Source organism: Centrocercus urophasianus, unplaced genomic scaffold, assembly GCF_019232065.1.
Source record: "Centrocercus urophasianus isolate 14NV4802_14NV808 unplaced genomic scaffold, USGS_Curo_1.0 seq_2, whole genome shotgun sequence".
Classification (NCBI taxonomy): Eukaryota; Metazoa; Chordata; class Aves; order Galliformes; family Phasianidae; genus Centrocercus; species Centrocercus urophasianus.
In genome coordinates this window covers 11,772,961-11,787,611 of record NW_024884755.1, presented here as the reverse complement: position 1 = coordinate 11,787,611, position 14,651 = coordinate 11,772,961, and the positions used below count along the sequence as shown (strand labels likewise).

At 36.7% G+C, this 14,651-nt stretch overlaps 1 protein-coding gene across 1 annotated transcript in view; it reads right to left on the bottom strand.

Moving 5' to 3' along the window:
• Positions 1 to 14,651, bottom strand: part of WWOX (WW domain containing oxidoreductase) — a 468,833-nt gene that overhangs the window by 349,928 nt on the left and 104,254 nt on the right. Inside the window, exons 7-8 of the mRNA XM_042821839.1 lie at positions 5,047 to 5,232; positions 1,171 to 1,435 (exon numbers count right to left, since the gene is read on the bottom strand). Of these exons, the coding sequence (XP_042677773.1) occupies positions 1,171 to 1,435; positions 5,047 to 5,232 (451 nt within the window). The remainder of the gene's footprint in view (positions 1 to 1,170; positions 1,436 to 5,046; positions 5,233 to 14,651) is intronic.

Below are 14,651 nucleotides of genomic sequence, written 5' to 3'. Positions count from 1 at the left end.
CATAACCAGAGTCTTAAATACTCTGTGTTTTCCACTTACGTTAACTCACTAAAATTTAAGATCGCCTGTTCCACTTCTACAGGTAAGATCAAGCAGCAGCAATTGCTTCTGTGCTCTGCTCTCTTTCAAATAAAAGCAATTAATTCGGCCTCTATCGCTAGCTCAGGACATAGTAGACATTACAAAACAACTGCTTGTGTTGGTCATTAAGCCCTCTGTAAAAGGGACTTTATTTGGCCTGACCAAATTGCTATGGCTAGCTACATTCTGCATAGACATTAATTTTTTAATTTCCCTGAGTCCTAGAAGCAAATAGTAAGGGAGACTCCTTTCCCCTCGTTCCCTTGTTGGGAATACCATTCTTTGTCATGAAAATATAAATGGATAAGAAACAGTCAACAATGTCAAAAAGAAGCCAGTTCTCAATGAAGTACAACTCATTTTTGGACTCCTTAAAAAGTATCCTGTGTCAGAGGATCAAGAGATAAGAGCAACCTCCTCCAAGCACTGCAGATGCTGAAATGTTTTATATAATGAAGCTCCATAATGTTGGGTATGAAAGAATAGCACAGCCTTTCATCACATTACTGTCCCAATCCAAAGACCAGTGTGAAGACAAAGGAAAAACCCCCACTGCCTTTGGTGCTTTAAAAGAATCATGAAAATCATTGTTGTTATTTTTAAATATGAATGAAGGTGCTTTTACCACTGAAAGCACTTTCCTCAGCCATTAATAATGTCTGTAGTATCTTTTCTAACTAGGACATCTGTTTACATAAAAAATGCAGTCAAGCATATTCCACTTAAAAACCAAAGTAGTTTTTGATGTTTTACATACACTGAACAGAGAAATGACTCTGAACTATCCCACACCTTATATACACAAATACCTTAATCAGAGCAAGTGAAAATCACATATTCAAACATGGGAGTCACTCAACCCACCCAACATGGTACCTTCACAGCAGATTGACAAATTCAATCTAAAATGGTTGAAGTAACCTTTACTAGACCACTCATGATCTCGACATTATGTTTGTCATTAAAATCAAGGTTGTAGTTATAAAAGGCAAAAGGTCGAGGCAAATGCATACATCTGGAATTTTATAACTTTACTCCCCTGATTTGAAAACTGAAGATGTGTAAAATACTGTTAAGTCATTCACTTACCATGGATTTGGTGAAAGGTCGAGCCAAGGTAAACAGCAGGGTATACAGCCACCAGTTACGATGAATGGAGGAGTAAATCATATTTCCAGGATGGACTGAGTTAGACGTCACCCCATGGGGAGAAAGGCGTCGGTTCAGCTCGTTGGAAAACAGTATATTGCAAAGTTTGGAACGATTGTAGGCCAACATAGCCCAGTACTCCTTCTTAGATGGAGAAAGCAGGCTGAAATCAAGTTTTCCAGAGGAATCTTTAATCTCTGTAAATCTGAAAAACAGTAAATGTACCTTAGATACCCCAGAATTAATTCTGCTCTCATTAAGAACAACATAAAACGTAGATAACTGAGTAGAACTTGGCCAGAACCAAAATAAAATATCAGCTTATTTGGCAACTGCAAGTATCTAGTGGAAATTGCTCAAGGCCCATGGAATAGCCCCATATATACAGCAGTAAAATTAGTGAATAATTAGCAGACACATATAATAAGTAAAAACAAGTTGAAAAAAAGGCTTTAATGTTTAAAAGCATTTTATGAACTTATGAGTTACATTCTTTTTAATCAAAAAAGGAAAATGTGCCATAGTTCCACAAAAGCACAATTAACGTGCAGGAATTAATGCAGAATAAAATGGAAGCAGAGAAAAACAGCATCCTTTCATTTAATCCGTTCCCCTGATTATTTCATCATATACTGAACACTTTCATTTAAGTGTTGAAGTAACCATGGATGAGTCTCACTACCTCTTAGACTCTTTTTTAGATTAAAAATTGATGAATATAAAGGGGTTATAACCTTGGCAACTTGCCATCAATAGTCTTATATGTTTAAAAGACAAACGTAAACAAAGCCAAAATGAGTTCTGGCAGAGTATAATGTTTTTAAGTATACCCATGGCATGGCTGAACACAAATCAAAGTAACTAGTTGATGTTTTTTAATTGGGTCTGACAGAGTCATTAAACACCAGCTGTTTGTTTCTTTCTCTTTTTCTTTCTTTTTTTTTTTTTTTTTTTAATAAAGTAGGGTATGTTCTAAAGACTTTTAGATGAAGAGAAGGAATTTTTCGTATCATATATTTTGCAATTCTTACAATTTTGATGTATCAATTTACTAGATTATCTTAGTATCAGAAAATAATACTATATTTAGTTACAGATTCATGTTCCACCCAGAAGAGCTACTAAAAATAAAACAGATTTAGCAAGCTCTTTTTAATACTGGGTTTCAGAATCAGCTAGGGAGAACAGGGATAAACATAATTATAGTACACACTAGAAAAATGTTTTAAAATATCTTTACTAATTTTGCATCTCATATCCAGAAATGAAGAGATCAGCTGGAATTTCTACTTCCATTTTGAGAGCAGGATTATAATACATTTAGAGAAAAGCAACTACAGTATTTGAACTCAAGAGGAACCCAGAATGTCCTATATCTTGCAGAATAGGCCCTTCAATTTAAACAAACAAAAAAAAATCATAATTTTTAGTTAGACATCTCTGAAATTAACAGGGCTATTCTGGGAGGAATTTCCTATATTCATTCCTCAAGTAACCACTTAGGACACCAAAAATAATCTATAAATAAAATACTTAATACTTATTGTACACTGTACAATGGAAACACACGGGCATAATTTGAGTCCCATCCTTCAAGTGAGTCAATCTTACTTATGTCAGCAATCTCATTGAATTCAGTAGGATAAGGACTGTACAATCAAATTAACTACAGAAATAAAGACAGAAGGAAAGTCAACCTACTTATTATTCTGATTTTCGTATGATGTGCTTAGAGTATGGAAAGCTTAATTTAAACAGGTTTCATTTGTGTTGAATCCAGATAAGTGAAAAGAATGAGGAACCAGAGAGGCAAATAAATATCTTGCTTTGGAGCAGTGCAGTATAATATTTTCCACAAACATGGGACTTTATTTTTCCCCTAACAGGGGGTCTTGACTCCAGCTAAAAGATCCAGCCAAGGTTTATGGAAGTAATTAGATACCAACACTTCTGTTTTACAACACAGTTTAAGGCACAGAGTTCTCAAGTAGGTCAGAAAGTACTACTACCCAATAATACCTAATGTCTAAACTAACTCCTTACATCAACTTCTTGCCATTAAACTGATTAGGGGCAAAACCAGAGTTATTTACGACGATCATTTTAAATGCTAAGATATGACATGAATTGGAAGAAGGGGGAAATCAAGTAGATGTGTTGATTATTTTACTCAAGCATAGGCTGTTGCTTATTTTTTGACTGGCTTCTACAAACCTCAGTTCACCTAATGAAATTAGCAATGAACACTTCAAAAAATGCTTTTGAAAAAACAGATAAAGATGTTCAGAGCTGTAAGCTCTAGTTATACATAACACTTAATATAGTGAAAAACAAAGATGTCACTTAAAATACCATCAGATGCAAACTTACAAAGGGGAACAAGCAGCTGACAATTCAACATAATCTCCCATTAAATAACAGCTCATTTATACGTATCCCATTGTGCCATCCACATCTGGCAAGTGATTGGACTTGGCAGATTTATTTCTAGAGCTATCTTGCCTGCCCTGCAGTAGCCTCCCTTACTCCTAACAGGACTCTGCTACTTGCTTTCACAGACCTGGTGTGATTTGCAAAGATAAGGATGTCCAGATTTTGTTACCACCTAATTACTAGACATTTCATGTCTTTTAACACCGGGGAGGATTATTACTGGCGTTTTCTATTGCTTCTTTCATTTCAGCCATCATAAATTTAAAATGGTAAAAGTAAATCTATCTGCAGTGTGTCATTTATACCATAAGCCCCTGTGTTTGGAAGTGATAAAGGTTTCAGCCTGACCCTTGGCTGGTCTCTCTCTACAAGGTCCCTGGGGTTGTATTTTATGGAAACATGATTAAAAAAATAAGCTTCATGCTGGGTCACTAAAACATTTCAGAAATATGAAGGCAGGGAAAGAGGAAAAAAAAAAAAGAAGAAAAAAAAAAAAAGAAAAAACCCACCGCTCACACATTTTTTCTTTGGGTTTGCTAAAGATGTTACACATGACCAGAAGTGAAACAGAAATCAACAACAATGTTTAAAGCTAGATATTATGGGTCTAATTTTAGAGTTCCAGAACTAAATCAGAAGCCATAAGTTTGCACTCTCTAAAATTCAGAACTGGGGCCTCTATTTTGCACAAGGAACTCTCTAATTCTCTGATTTATACCAAAACCTTCTTCCCAGTTATTAAAACAAGCACTTCCAGCACAATTGAAATAAGGCAAACCTCATCACATCTGTTTTGCACTTCTCATGACAGTAGGAAATACGAGCAACTAATATTTTAATTAAAACTTTCACCAAAAGAGGCATGGCCAGTGTTCTAATGTGTATTAACTATACTATTTCCCAGTTACATTATACAGCTAATGTCTGCATTGAATTCCCTAATTTCTCATTACAAAACAATTGGATTTCATCTAGTAGTTTTTAATTGCATTGTTTCTCCTACTAAAATAACTGCACATTCTTCTTGGTAAGATGTTGAAGTAGTTGAATGACAAATCAATATAGGTCATGCCATTCAGATTTAATCAATTATTATTCCATCTCCTAGCGAAATCAATAAGTGGTCTGATATGCGGTGAAAATCTGCATTCATACAAAGAATGATCAAAAAATACCTACAAACTAGAACACACTTTACATATGGCAATGTAGCAAAATCCAAAGACATTGGCAATGCTGTTTTTAAAGAGATTATTCAAACAACAAATGCTTGAGACAGGGGCCTTTCCTTTTTAAGAACTTACACAGCTCTGCCATCACCATTTCTGCTGTAAGGATGGCAGATCTCAGCTAAACCCAAACCACAGCATAATGTTAACCAACCTGTGTGACTCTGAGGACACGACCACCACCCTGGCAGGGGAGGAGCGGCGCAGGACATCCTCCAGCAGCTGGACGAGATAGAAGTGCCCCAAATGGTTCACCTGGAAGGTGGACTCCAGGCCGTCCTCTGTCAAACTCCATGGAGCACCAAACATGGCGGCATTGCAGACCAGAATGTGAAGAGGCCTTGAACAATTAAAAGTACTAAGGGTTAAAACTGTTTAGAGAAAGGCAGCTCAGCGAAATGCACTTAATTGAACTCCTGTGGCAATCAAGTGCACACCGTGGGTGCAGGTTTCTGTTCTGCAGGGCAGAGCTGTGTGAGGAGGGTAGGGCTGCCTGCTGCTGCTTCCACACAGAGCCCACCACAGGGTACTGATGAGGCACTCGGTGCCACTTGCCACCACTGGGATTTAGTGAAGAACTACGTGCAACTCTAACACCAAAACATTAATATCATTGCATTTGTTTGGGTAGCCTGTTCCAGCTTATTTCATCTTCACTGCAATGGATGAAATCCTCTGACAAACGCAAAATCAATCACCAAACATAAACCCTATGTTTAAAGATAACAAATGAAGCGCAGCTAGGAAAAGCAGCTGCTTGCCCTCAGTTCAAGCACTCCTCACAGCCCTTCATGAAGAAGAGAGGAGATCCAGCATCAGATCTTCTCCTTAATGGCTAAACAGGGCACACACTTCTGCTCCTGAACATCTGCAAAAGGAATTGTGGAAAAGATGAAAAACAAAGGCACAGATTGCCCAACAGACCTGACTGAATCTACGATCCTTCAGGCACGTTTAAAAGCCCTGATTTTGATAGTCCAGATTTCAAAAACATTTCCAGCAGAATCATGCACACCTTAGCTGAACGCTGAGATCTGTGCATCATCACTGACAAAAGCAGAAAACTACATGTCTTTATTAAACCGAATTTCAACTGTGACCTTGTTTGGAAGTTACCATCTGGCTTTAAAAGAAGTTAAGAATCTAATATCTGTACTTGTGCCAATTTAAAAAAAAAAATAACAAAAAGCTTCAGATGCAGGCTGAAACATCTTTGTGTTTTGGGAGCTTGTTTTCTGAAGTGCTGAATTTCTGGTTTTCCTTTTGGGCAATGATACACATGTAATAACTTCCTATACATGCTGCGTCTGCAAAACAAACTGAAGATAAAAGGGGAACGTCCTTTTAAAGGCAAGGTTTTCCCTTTCTGCTCAAACCACTTTGCACAAAGGTGTTGCTTTTGCCATCTCACTCAACACTGCGCTATCAGGCTATTTGCTGGGATACAAAAGACCACATTTTAAAAAAAAGATCTCCAACTCTTTGAGGCATGTTTTATCAAAATTCTTTAAATTCAAGTTCATCCTGCGTGTTCAAGATCCATCTGCCAAGAGGAAAACAAAGCCTCACGAAGGCTGAGAATGCACGTGGGGAAACTTCGGATGATTCATCATCTCTTCTGAAAGTTTACGGAAAGTTCTGGCAAGAATTAATTTACTGATTTGTAAATCTCCTGGGAAAAGGAACAAATTTCTTCAGCATAGATGCTGTTTTTGGTATACGAACTGGGGCATGCGAGTACTGCAGTAATGTAGAAAATATCATCATCACCTAAGAAAGCAAATGTGGCACATTTGGATAGAAAGATTTTAACTTTACGCGATAATCGTACTACGTAGTATGAAATAACAGACCACAGTTAGACAGAAAAGACCCACAAATGAAGCAATGGTATATTCCACCTATCCAGATTGTAATACCCTTCATTAATACTAATTACACAGTAACTACCAGAGGCAAAATATGTGCTCTATACCTAAATCTCCCAGCTCAATTAATTAAAAAGAGGATTCTAAAATTATAAAACTATAAAAGGTAGTCACTATTAAACTGTAAGTGCATTAAATAGGGTTTTATAAAAGAAATAAAATCATGCCTCAGTCGTGAGGTTTTTATTTTCTGAATAATATTTTGTTCTATTTTTTTAATAAAGGTAATGACATTTAAAGAGATGTAAAGTTAAAAATACTTACACTATCCTATTAAAAATCTGTGAAGAAATTTAAAAATGAATACAGACACATTTTAAATAAGTATGCTAATGAAAAAGTAATACCTATATTTGTAATCAGTGTTAGTGTTTTTAAATGGTTTAAAAGTGGTTTCTCTAGTAAACGTCACAGAAAAGAAACCTGAAGGGCTGTACCAGCAGCTACTGCTGCTGTGCATCATCTCCGCTCAGAAAGAACCACCTCTCAGGTCTGGATCCATCTATACAAAGCTATCAGTATCTCACATCTCACTGCTAGCAAAGGTCCAATTACTGAAAATTGTCACCTAAGTTTTTGTGATCTGGACATTCACACACCAGGAATGGAATGAGATTACATAGCTATTTCACATCACCTCTGTAACAGTCATAACATGGTTATGAATTTCAGCCACAGATGACAGATTCTAATCTCAGTGGTGCAGAGCTCTGTATCGCTGAACGTATCATTATGCAGGAACAAAATTCTTAAGATACTTGACAATTCACACCACACATCTGGCACTACAGCTCTGCTTTATGACAGGAGTATTTTTAAGTGATAGCAGAACTGTGACCTTGATTTCACAAGTTCATTAAAAACACTGCTGTGATCTACATTAGGCTTCCTCCTGAGCCCAAAGGAAAAAAAAAAAACACAAAACAAACAAAAAAACCTCCTTGGTTTCAAGTAGTGCCTTTGATGTAGAATTACAAACAAGTAAGACTAACAAAAATATGTCATCAGCAATGGAAAATTTTCTTAGTATTGACATTACCAAGTGCGTTCCATTTAAACACGACGCCTACTTGATCTTTCTGGAAACTCTGTATAGTTAAAACCTTCCAGAGTGTTTTGCAGATTTACCCCTATGTCTCCTTAAAATGTCTTCAGTCAGTGACTTACATCACACCAAGTGAGCTAATGTGCTCTACCATTACAATTTAAGCATGTACTGGGAGTTGAACATAAGCTGCTCCACCATAGCATGTAGTCACTGTTTCTTCTCATTCACAGCATGACCGAGACTAGAGAATATACTGCTTAAACTGCAAGCTATGCAGCAATTGTAGAAAACTCTCATTGTGTTTGTAATTGTGGCTACAATTTACTGAAAGTTAAAAAGCATGTGGAATTAATAAGGACATTTTTAATTGTGAATATCTCAGTTAAAAACTACTCAATATCTTGTGCACTTCACAAGCCTGTGACACATCACTAAACCTACTATCAGGCAAGTCATCCAGATCTTGCATGCTGTGCTAAATTCACCATTAGAAGCTACAAAGTAATCCAACTGCTCCGCATTATTTTACAATACAAAAAGTTAATACATTAGAGAGATGCAGAAATGAAGTTGCTGCTATAAATCAGTTAGTTACAAAATGTAATAATCAATTGGGTTAGCACCTGATGTTAAATTATGATCTGCTAGCAGACTCCCAAGACTGGCTATGTGCAGCAGTAGATATTTCCAAGGGAATTAATTACCAATGATTTGCAAAGGTAAGAATAATATTTTTCAACAAATGCAGCCCGTGCACTAGGAGGTTAAACAAACACCGCCAAAATGTCAACAGAGTTCATGGCTTTGGTGTTCTCCCATTGCAAATGCAATGAAATAGTTAACCAGAAATTATGCAAAGGGAATACTTTCAAATCTTCCCATGAAGCAGAATGTCACACCATCTGGGGCACTTCTCAAGTGATTTGAAAAGTTCACACTGTTTGGAATTACACTGAAATTCAACAGAAAAGGTTTTACCATATCCCCCAAGTCCCATAAGCAACTGTAGACCTATGTCACGGCCAGTAAAGAAGGCAGAGAGATGTGACTTCTCTTCCATAAGGAAGCAAAGTCACAGCTCACCACATTTTTCCATCCCATAACTCTGAACACCCAGGTTGCTTCCTCGCAGAGCTAGAAAATTCAAGTACTTCTGTGAGGAAATGTCTGTATTCACAAAAAAGGATAACCAAAATGCAGTCATATGGCTCCCCAGAAAACAGAACAAAAATGAGTTAAAAAATCATCTCCAGAAATTTCTGTCAATCATACAAGAAGCAAGAATGGGAAAATGAGTGACAAGGAAAAGGCTAAAAGTCAGAGAGCAGCAGGAGATCTTGGCACCACGTACGATCTAACGTCCACTCAAAAATATCTACTACTTTGATGAAAATCTAAACACACACAAAAAAGCACCTCTTAACTATATGAATTTTGAAAATGATTGCTTAATGCATTAACTTCCCGTTTTCTGAGAGCACTGACTGAAAAGATACCAAAAATAGCTTCTGTTGCCACCTGTCAGCTGACAGAATAGTGGATCCTTGTCAGACAGGCTTCATTTTAAGTCAAGCTACTAAGAGAACTTAGAGCCCTGATGGATGACCTCCAGCTATAAGCAAGTAAAATTCTCTCAAATTCTTCCAACTGGATTTCTTTGCAGGATTTGACACTGTTGATCAGCAAATACTTCTGCCCCATTTCTAAGAGATTAATGGGAACGGACTGAAATTGTTCTGCTTCTCTTTTCATATCTAATACATGGGAATTACGAGCAGCTGCTCCTATACGTTCATAAAATATCGTCTACATACTGCCATATAGGTCAACCATCTCTCAATCATTATTAATTACCTCTATAAAATCTTGAGTGCACAATTTCATAAAAGTTTGGAGAAGGAAAAAGGGTCTCAGTAGATTTAGATCTAAACAGAAAGCATCCATTAGTCCCGGTTTTCCCTGTATTAATTTTGAAAAAGACTTTTAGCGTTAAAGTGATGAGAAAGTTGGAGAGGCCCCTACTTTTCCATTCAGTGGAGGTGCAAAAGCAATTTCCACTATTGCAAAAATCTTAATTTGAATTTCTGAAGAGAAATTTAGACCCAGTAAATATATATATATATATATTTATGCCTTTAACATTAACATCTAAAACATTTGTAATATTGCCATCAAGCTGACATTATGAAAACCTACAACGCCCAAGGTATTTTCCCATAAAAAAGATCCAAATTGGGATTTTAACATTTTACTGTAGTATAAATTTCACAGATTACACACAAAATAAGAAAAGTAAGGATGAGGTTCAAGTTATTGACATGATCTATCTCCTACATTCTGCTGTTTTATACGCCGCAAGCATGGTATGTGACACCGTAAATCTGAGGAACTGGGAACTTTTTAACATACATTGTGTATGTTACTGGTGTATGATGTTATATACACCAGTGAACCACCATCTTTTGATAACAAATTATTTATTTTAAATGAAGGTCAAGATTAATGGGATTAATACTTACTTTCTAACTGATAACTGCAAGACAGATGCCTTCCTACCACCCCAGGGATTAGCCCAGTCTGTACATATGCTATTGCTCCTCTGTCATTTTCCTCAAGGCACGAAGAAACAAACCTCTGAACAAGGATCAATGAACTCAGTCCATGAGCTTAGAGCCTTCTCTTCCTGCTCAGATATACTTCATCTCTTATTAAGAAGGAAGAATTATATTTCATGAGCACGCGGGGGCTTCCTTCTTCCACTGCATTCATACCAAGGACACTTTTGCCTTTTTGGGGCCCATTATCCACAGCTGTGAATTTCCTTCTGCACAGTTCTAATCTAACCCTAAATTATCTCTGACAGCAAATGCTGCACTCGTGGAATTGGTATGAAAAAGTGCTAAGTCCCTAACCCCAGTGCCTCCTCAGGATTGCATTTCACACCAAAACCCACCCAAAAGCCCACGTTTTCCATTGTCAAAATATTGCATCTTTGCTAGTTCTGCAAATGCCTCAATACATATGGATTTTGAAGTTCCTGGTTACAGGGCAGGGTAGAAAGGGGATCAAACCAGGCTGTGAAACTTCATTTCTGTATCTGTTTAACCTTTCAGTATTTCCATCCTGCACTCTCTTTTCCTTTTCACAGGCTCTGGCACAGTATGAGGAGCCCCTCATTTCACTATTCATCATGTCTTGTAAAGATTTTTTTTTTAAATATCAGTGACACTTAAAAAATATGTAGAATCTGGTAATTTTCTTTTCCTTCAGCAATTCACGTAGGGACAACTCTATCTTTTTCCAAATCCCTATAGCAAAGCATCATTTACAAACATACACAAGCAATTACTAATAAACAGAAGCCAGCTCTAAAGGAACATTTATCTTGCAGTAACCACGGAATGATTTGTTATTTTCACATGTCTAAAGATACAAATTTCTTTTGCACACATTGTGTGATTGTGAAGAAAAAAAAAAAAGGAAGCTACAACTCAGAAGAAAAGCCAGTTTTATTACATATTACTGGTATTTCCCATCGAAAACAGCTACCCCTTTGGAATATGTCTTAAGAACCACAGCTTATCATCTAAACAATAAAACACTTTATGCATTTTGAACATTTCACTTGCCAATGACAACTCTTTCCTCTGTTTTGCCCAGAGAAATATAGAGCTGTAATCAAGCCCACAGCAGCTGTGTGCTGCCATTCAGACTTGAAAGATTCCATGTTGTGATAAAAATTAATGTCCTTTGAAATCCTCTGGGATTTTTGATGCCTTGGGAGCAGCTAATGAAGAAATACAACCTTTGCAGAGTATAACGCAAATTTTTTGGTTCTAAGATTAAGACACATGTGCCATATGCATGGTCTGTCTCATGTCAGCAGTAAAGCATTCATACTCAAGTGCCAGAAGACTCTGCCTTCATGTGTTTTAATTATCTCCCTTATAAAAACTTTAACTAAATATATTTTAATGCTTAAGCAATTGAATAAATGCATTTGCCTTATATTTCAGAAATTTGAGAAGACAACATCGCTTAAACACAAATCTTAAAATCCTTTAAGCTATATCACTGCATATTCCTTGTTTTATTTGCAACAGAATAGATTGAATTAGGTAGATTAAGTCATATATATTTTACTTCCTTAGATACTCAAAACACCTCTTGCTGCTGATGTGTCTTCTGGAACTTTGTAGAAAGGCAGTGCCTTTGAAGACTTTTAGCAGTGGACTCCAAAACATTTTATGAGCGGCCTTAGACTTGTCTTAGACTTTGGCACGAATGCATGGCTCAAAATTGGGATCAAAACCTCCAGTGTGCTGAGCAGAAGCCACTGGGGTTCATAGTCTTAACACATACCTGGCTAGAATAAGTCAGAAAAAAAATGAGAAGGAGAAAGCAAATCTTAAATTTTCTCAAGAACTTCTGCTTCAGGTCTGTTTCAAGCTGCTTCCTTTCTTTTGAGATTTTCATGGGCCGCTTTTCAAAACCAAAGGAATTAAGCCATGCTCAGCCTTTTACAAAATGCTGCTGCTGATGGTAGCAGTGCCATCCCCAATGCATAATTACATGCTGCTGTTTGTGACAATACAACAGCCTCCAAACCTTCATCTCCTACCTTTCAGGAGCACTTATTAACCACCAGATTGTGGACTGGGAGTTGGTGGCAAAGGGATATTTTCCATCCCTTTTGCCCAAACCACATCATTTTCCAGAAAATAACAGAACATTTACTGGGCCAGGCTGTGTATAGAAGAAGAAATGACTCTAATAGTTTGGTCTGGGCAGTCAGCAGCGAGCAGGGTTTTGGTTCCAGTTTCCTATTTAAATAAATAATTCTGGACTCTGTAAGTTCATTCCCTCATTCCTTCACTGTAATTTGAGTGTTAGAGCATACCTGCAGACTCGTCCCTTTGTTCACCTCCACATCTACAGCTGAATAGAATAAATAACTAACAGGACATCGTTTTGATCTTCTTTCTTAGTTCAGAGCCATACTCCAGATCATGGCGCAGTGACATTTGTGGCACATCTGTGAGAGTTTTTGTCTGCTCTGTGTCTGAAGATGAACAGTAGCCAAATAGCCTTCCCTGAGACCAACTGAAGGGCAGCACTTCCATCAGCATTACGAATTATGCTGAAATTTGGGGCTGAGATTTTATCAAAAATGGCTTCCAATTTCTTCTTGCCTACACATTAAAGAGGAGTCAAAAAGTACTTCAAAAGCAGTAGGTTTCATTTTCCACTCTCCATTTTTGTTTCCAGTGCTAGAGCTACATGTAGTCTCAGCCAACCAAAACAGCCAATCCAGGTACTGAGTGAAACAGAAACAGCCACACATCTTCAGATGCCAAATGTAGGAGAGAGACTCTTTTCACTGTAGAAAAAACCTGGATAACCCTCCAAAAACAAGTGGCAAGTTCACAAATTTTAGGCAGTCCAGTTGTAGTCATAAAACTGGGCAAGAACCTATCATTCTTTCTGTTGTCAATGTGCAAAAGCATTTAATTTTTTTTTTATTTTTTTTTTATTTTTTTTGCAGATGTACTTCTAGTTAATGTTATAGTGAATGTCATGTTCTCTGGCCTTCAGTAAAAGTGGGGGAGAATTAAGCTTGAAAGATTCCTAATTAAAAAAAATACTGGAAATAGTTTTTGGATGCACATGGCTTGACACTGCTACCATAATGGGGTAATTGTGTACAAGAGCTTAAAAACAGAAGGAAAGAAAAACAAAAAAGGAAGGAAAGAAAGAAGATATTTATGCAGAAAGCCAATCCCTAGGCTTTAATAAGGCACAGTACCACCACATAAGGAAAACAAAGCGTTTCACTCTAATATTATTACGAATGTTTCAAATTCAGTCAAACTTTGATCTTATTTAAATTTAAGATACATGCTGTCTGCAACAGTAACTTCCAAGTTATGCATGTTTCCATACTTAATTCAACGTGGATATTTTTGAATATCTCAAAACTTACAACGCTGTCCAGAAGTTTGTGTCTGAGTAGCACTGTTAGAATGCAAGTCGTATTCTGAGTTCAAAAGACAAATTTAATAGCTCAACTGTTTCTAGCTTTAATTCACAAGACATATGTCTATAAATTTCAAAGATCTCTGCAGGTTAGAAAATATATTCACACTTTGAATAACATTATGCAGTGGCAACAATTGTCTCTGACAAAGAGAATTCTGCTACAGAACTGTTAGGCATATTGGCATAAAAGCATCACTAATAATTCATTTAAAACATATATTCTTTTTTTTCTGGACCCTTTAAATTGTCCATGAAACAACTAGCTGAATAGATCGCATTTCTCCATCTGTATTTATAGGTACAGATAGAATTTATCATACAATCTTTGTGATTTAATTGTGGTTAACTTAGAATTTAAAAAGAAATAAAGCATGCAATATGTCAGTCATCATACATGAAGATCCAGAAAAATACTTTCTGGGGTGAATTTCTATCAGGCTCAGAATCTTAATTGCATCTGCAAGGTTTCATAACACTTCTGGTTGCAGCATGAAAAATGAAAGCACTCATAGAGTCTGCGGCCTCAGTTAAGGAGGCCAAATGAAAATCTGGTCCTCTCCATTTTGGGTCTAGTTGGGGAAATAATAAGAAGCTAAGTTCCAAATGGAGGATCACAATTCATAACTGCTGTCTTTTCTGTATTTTTATATACAGTATAAGTGAATAAACTGTCAGCATATGCCAATTCTTAACACCAAAAAAAAAAAAAAAAAAATCTATTTTAAAGTATAGAAAAGAAACAGC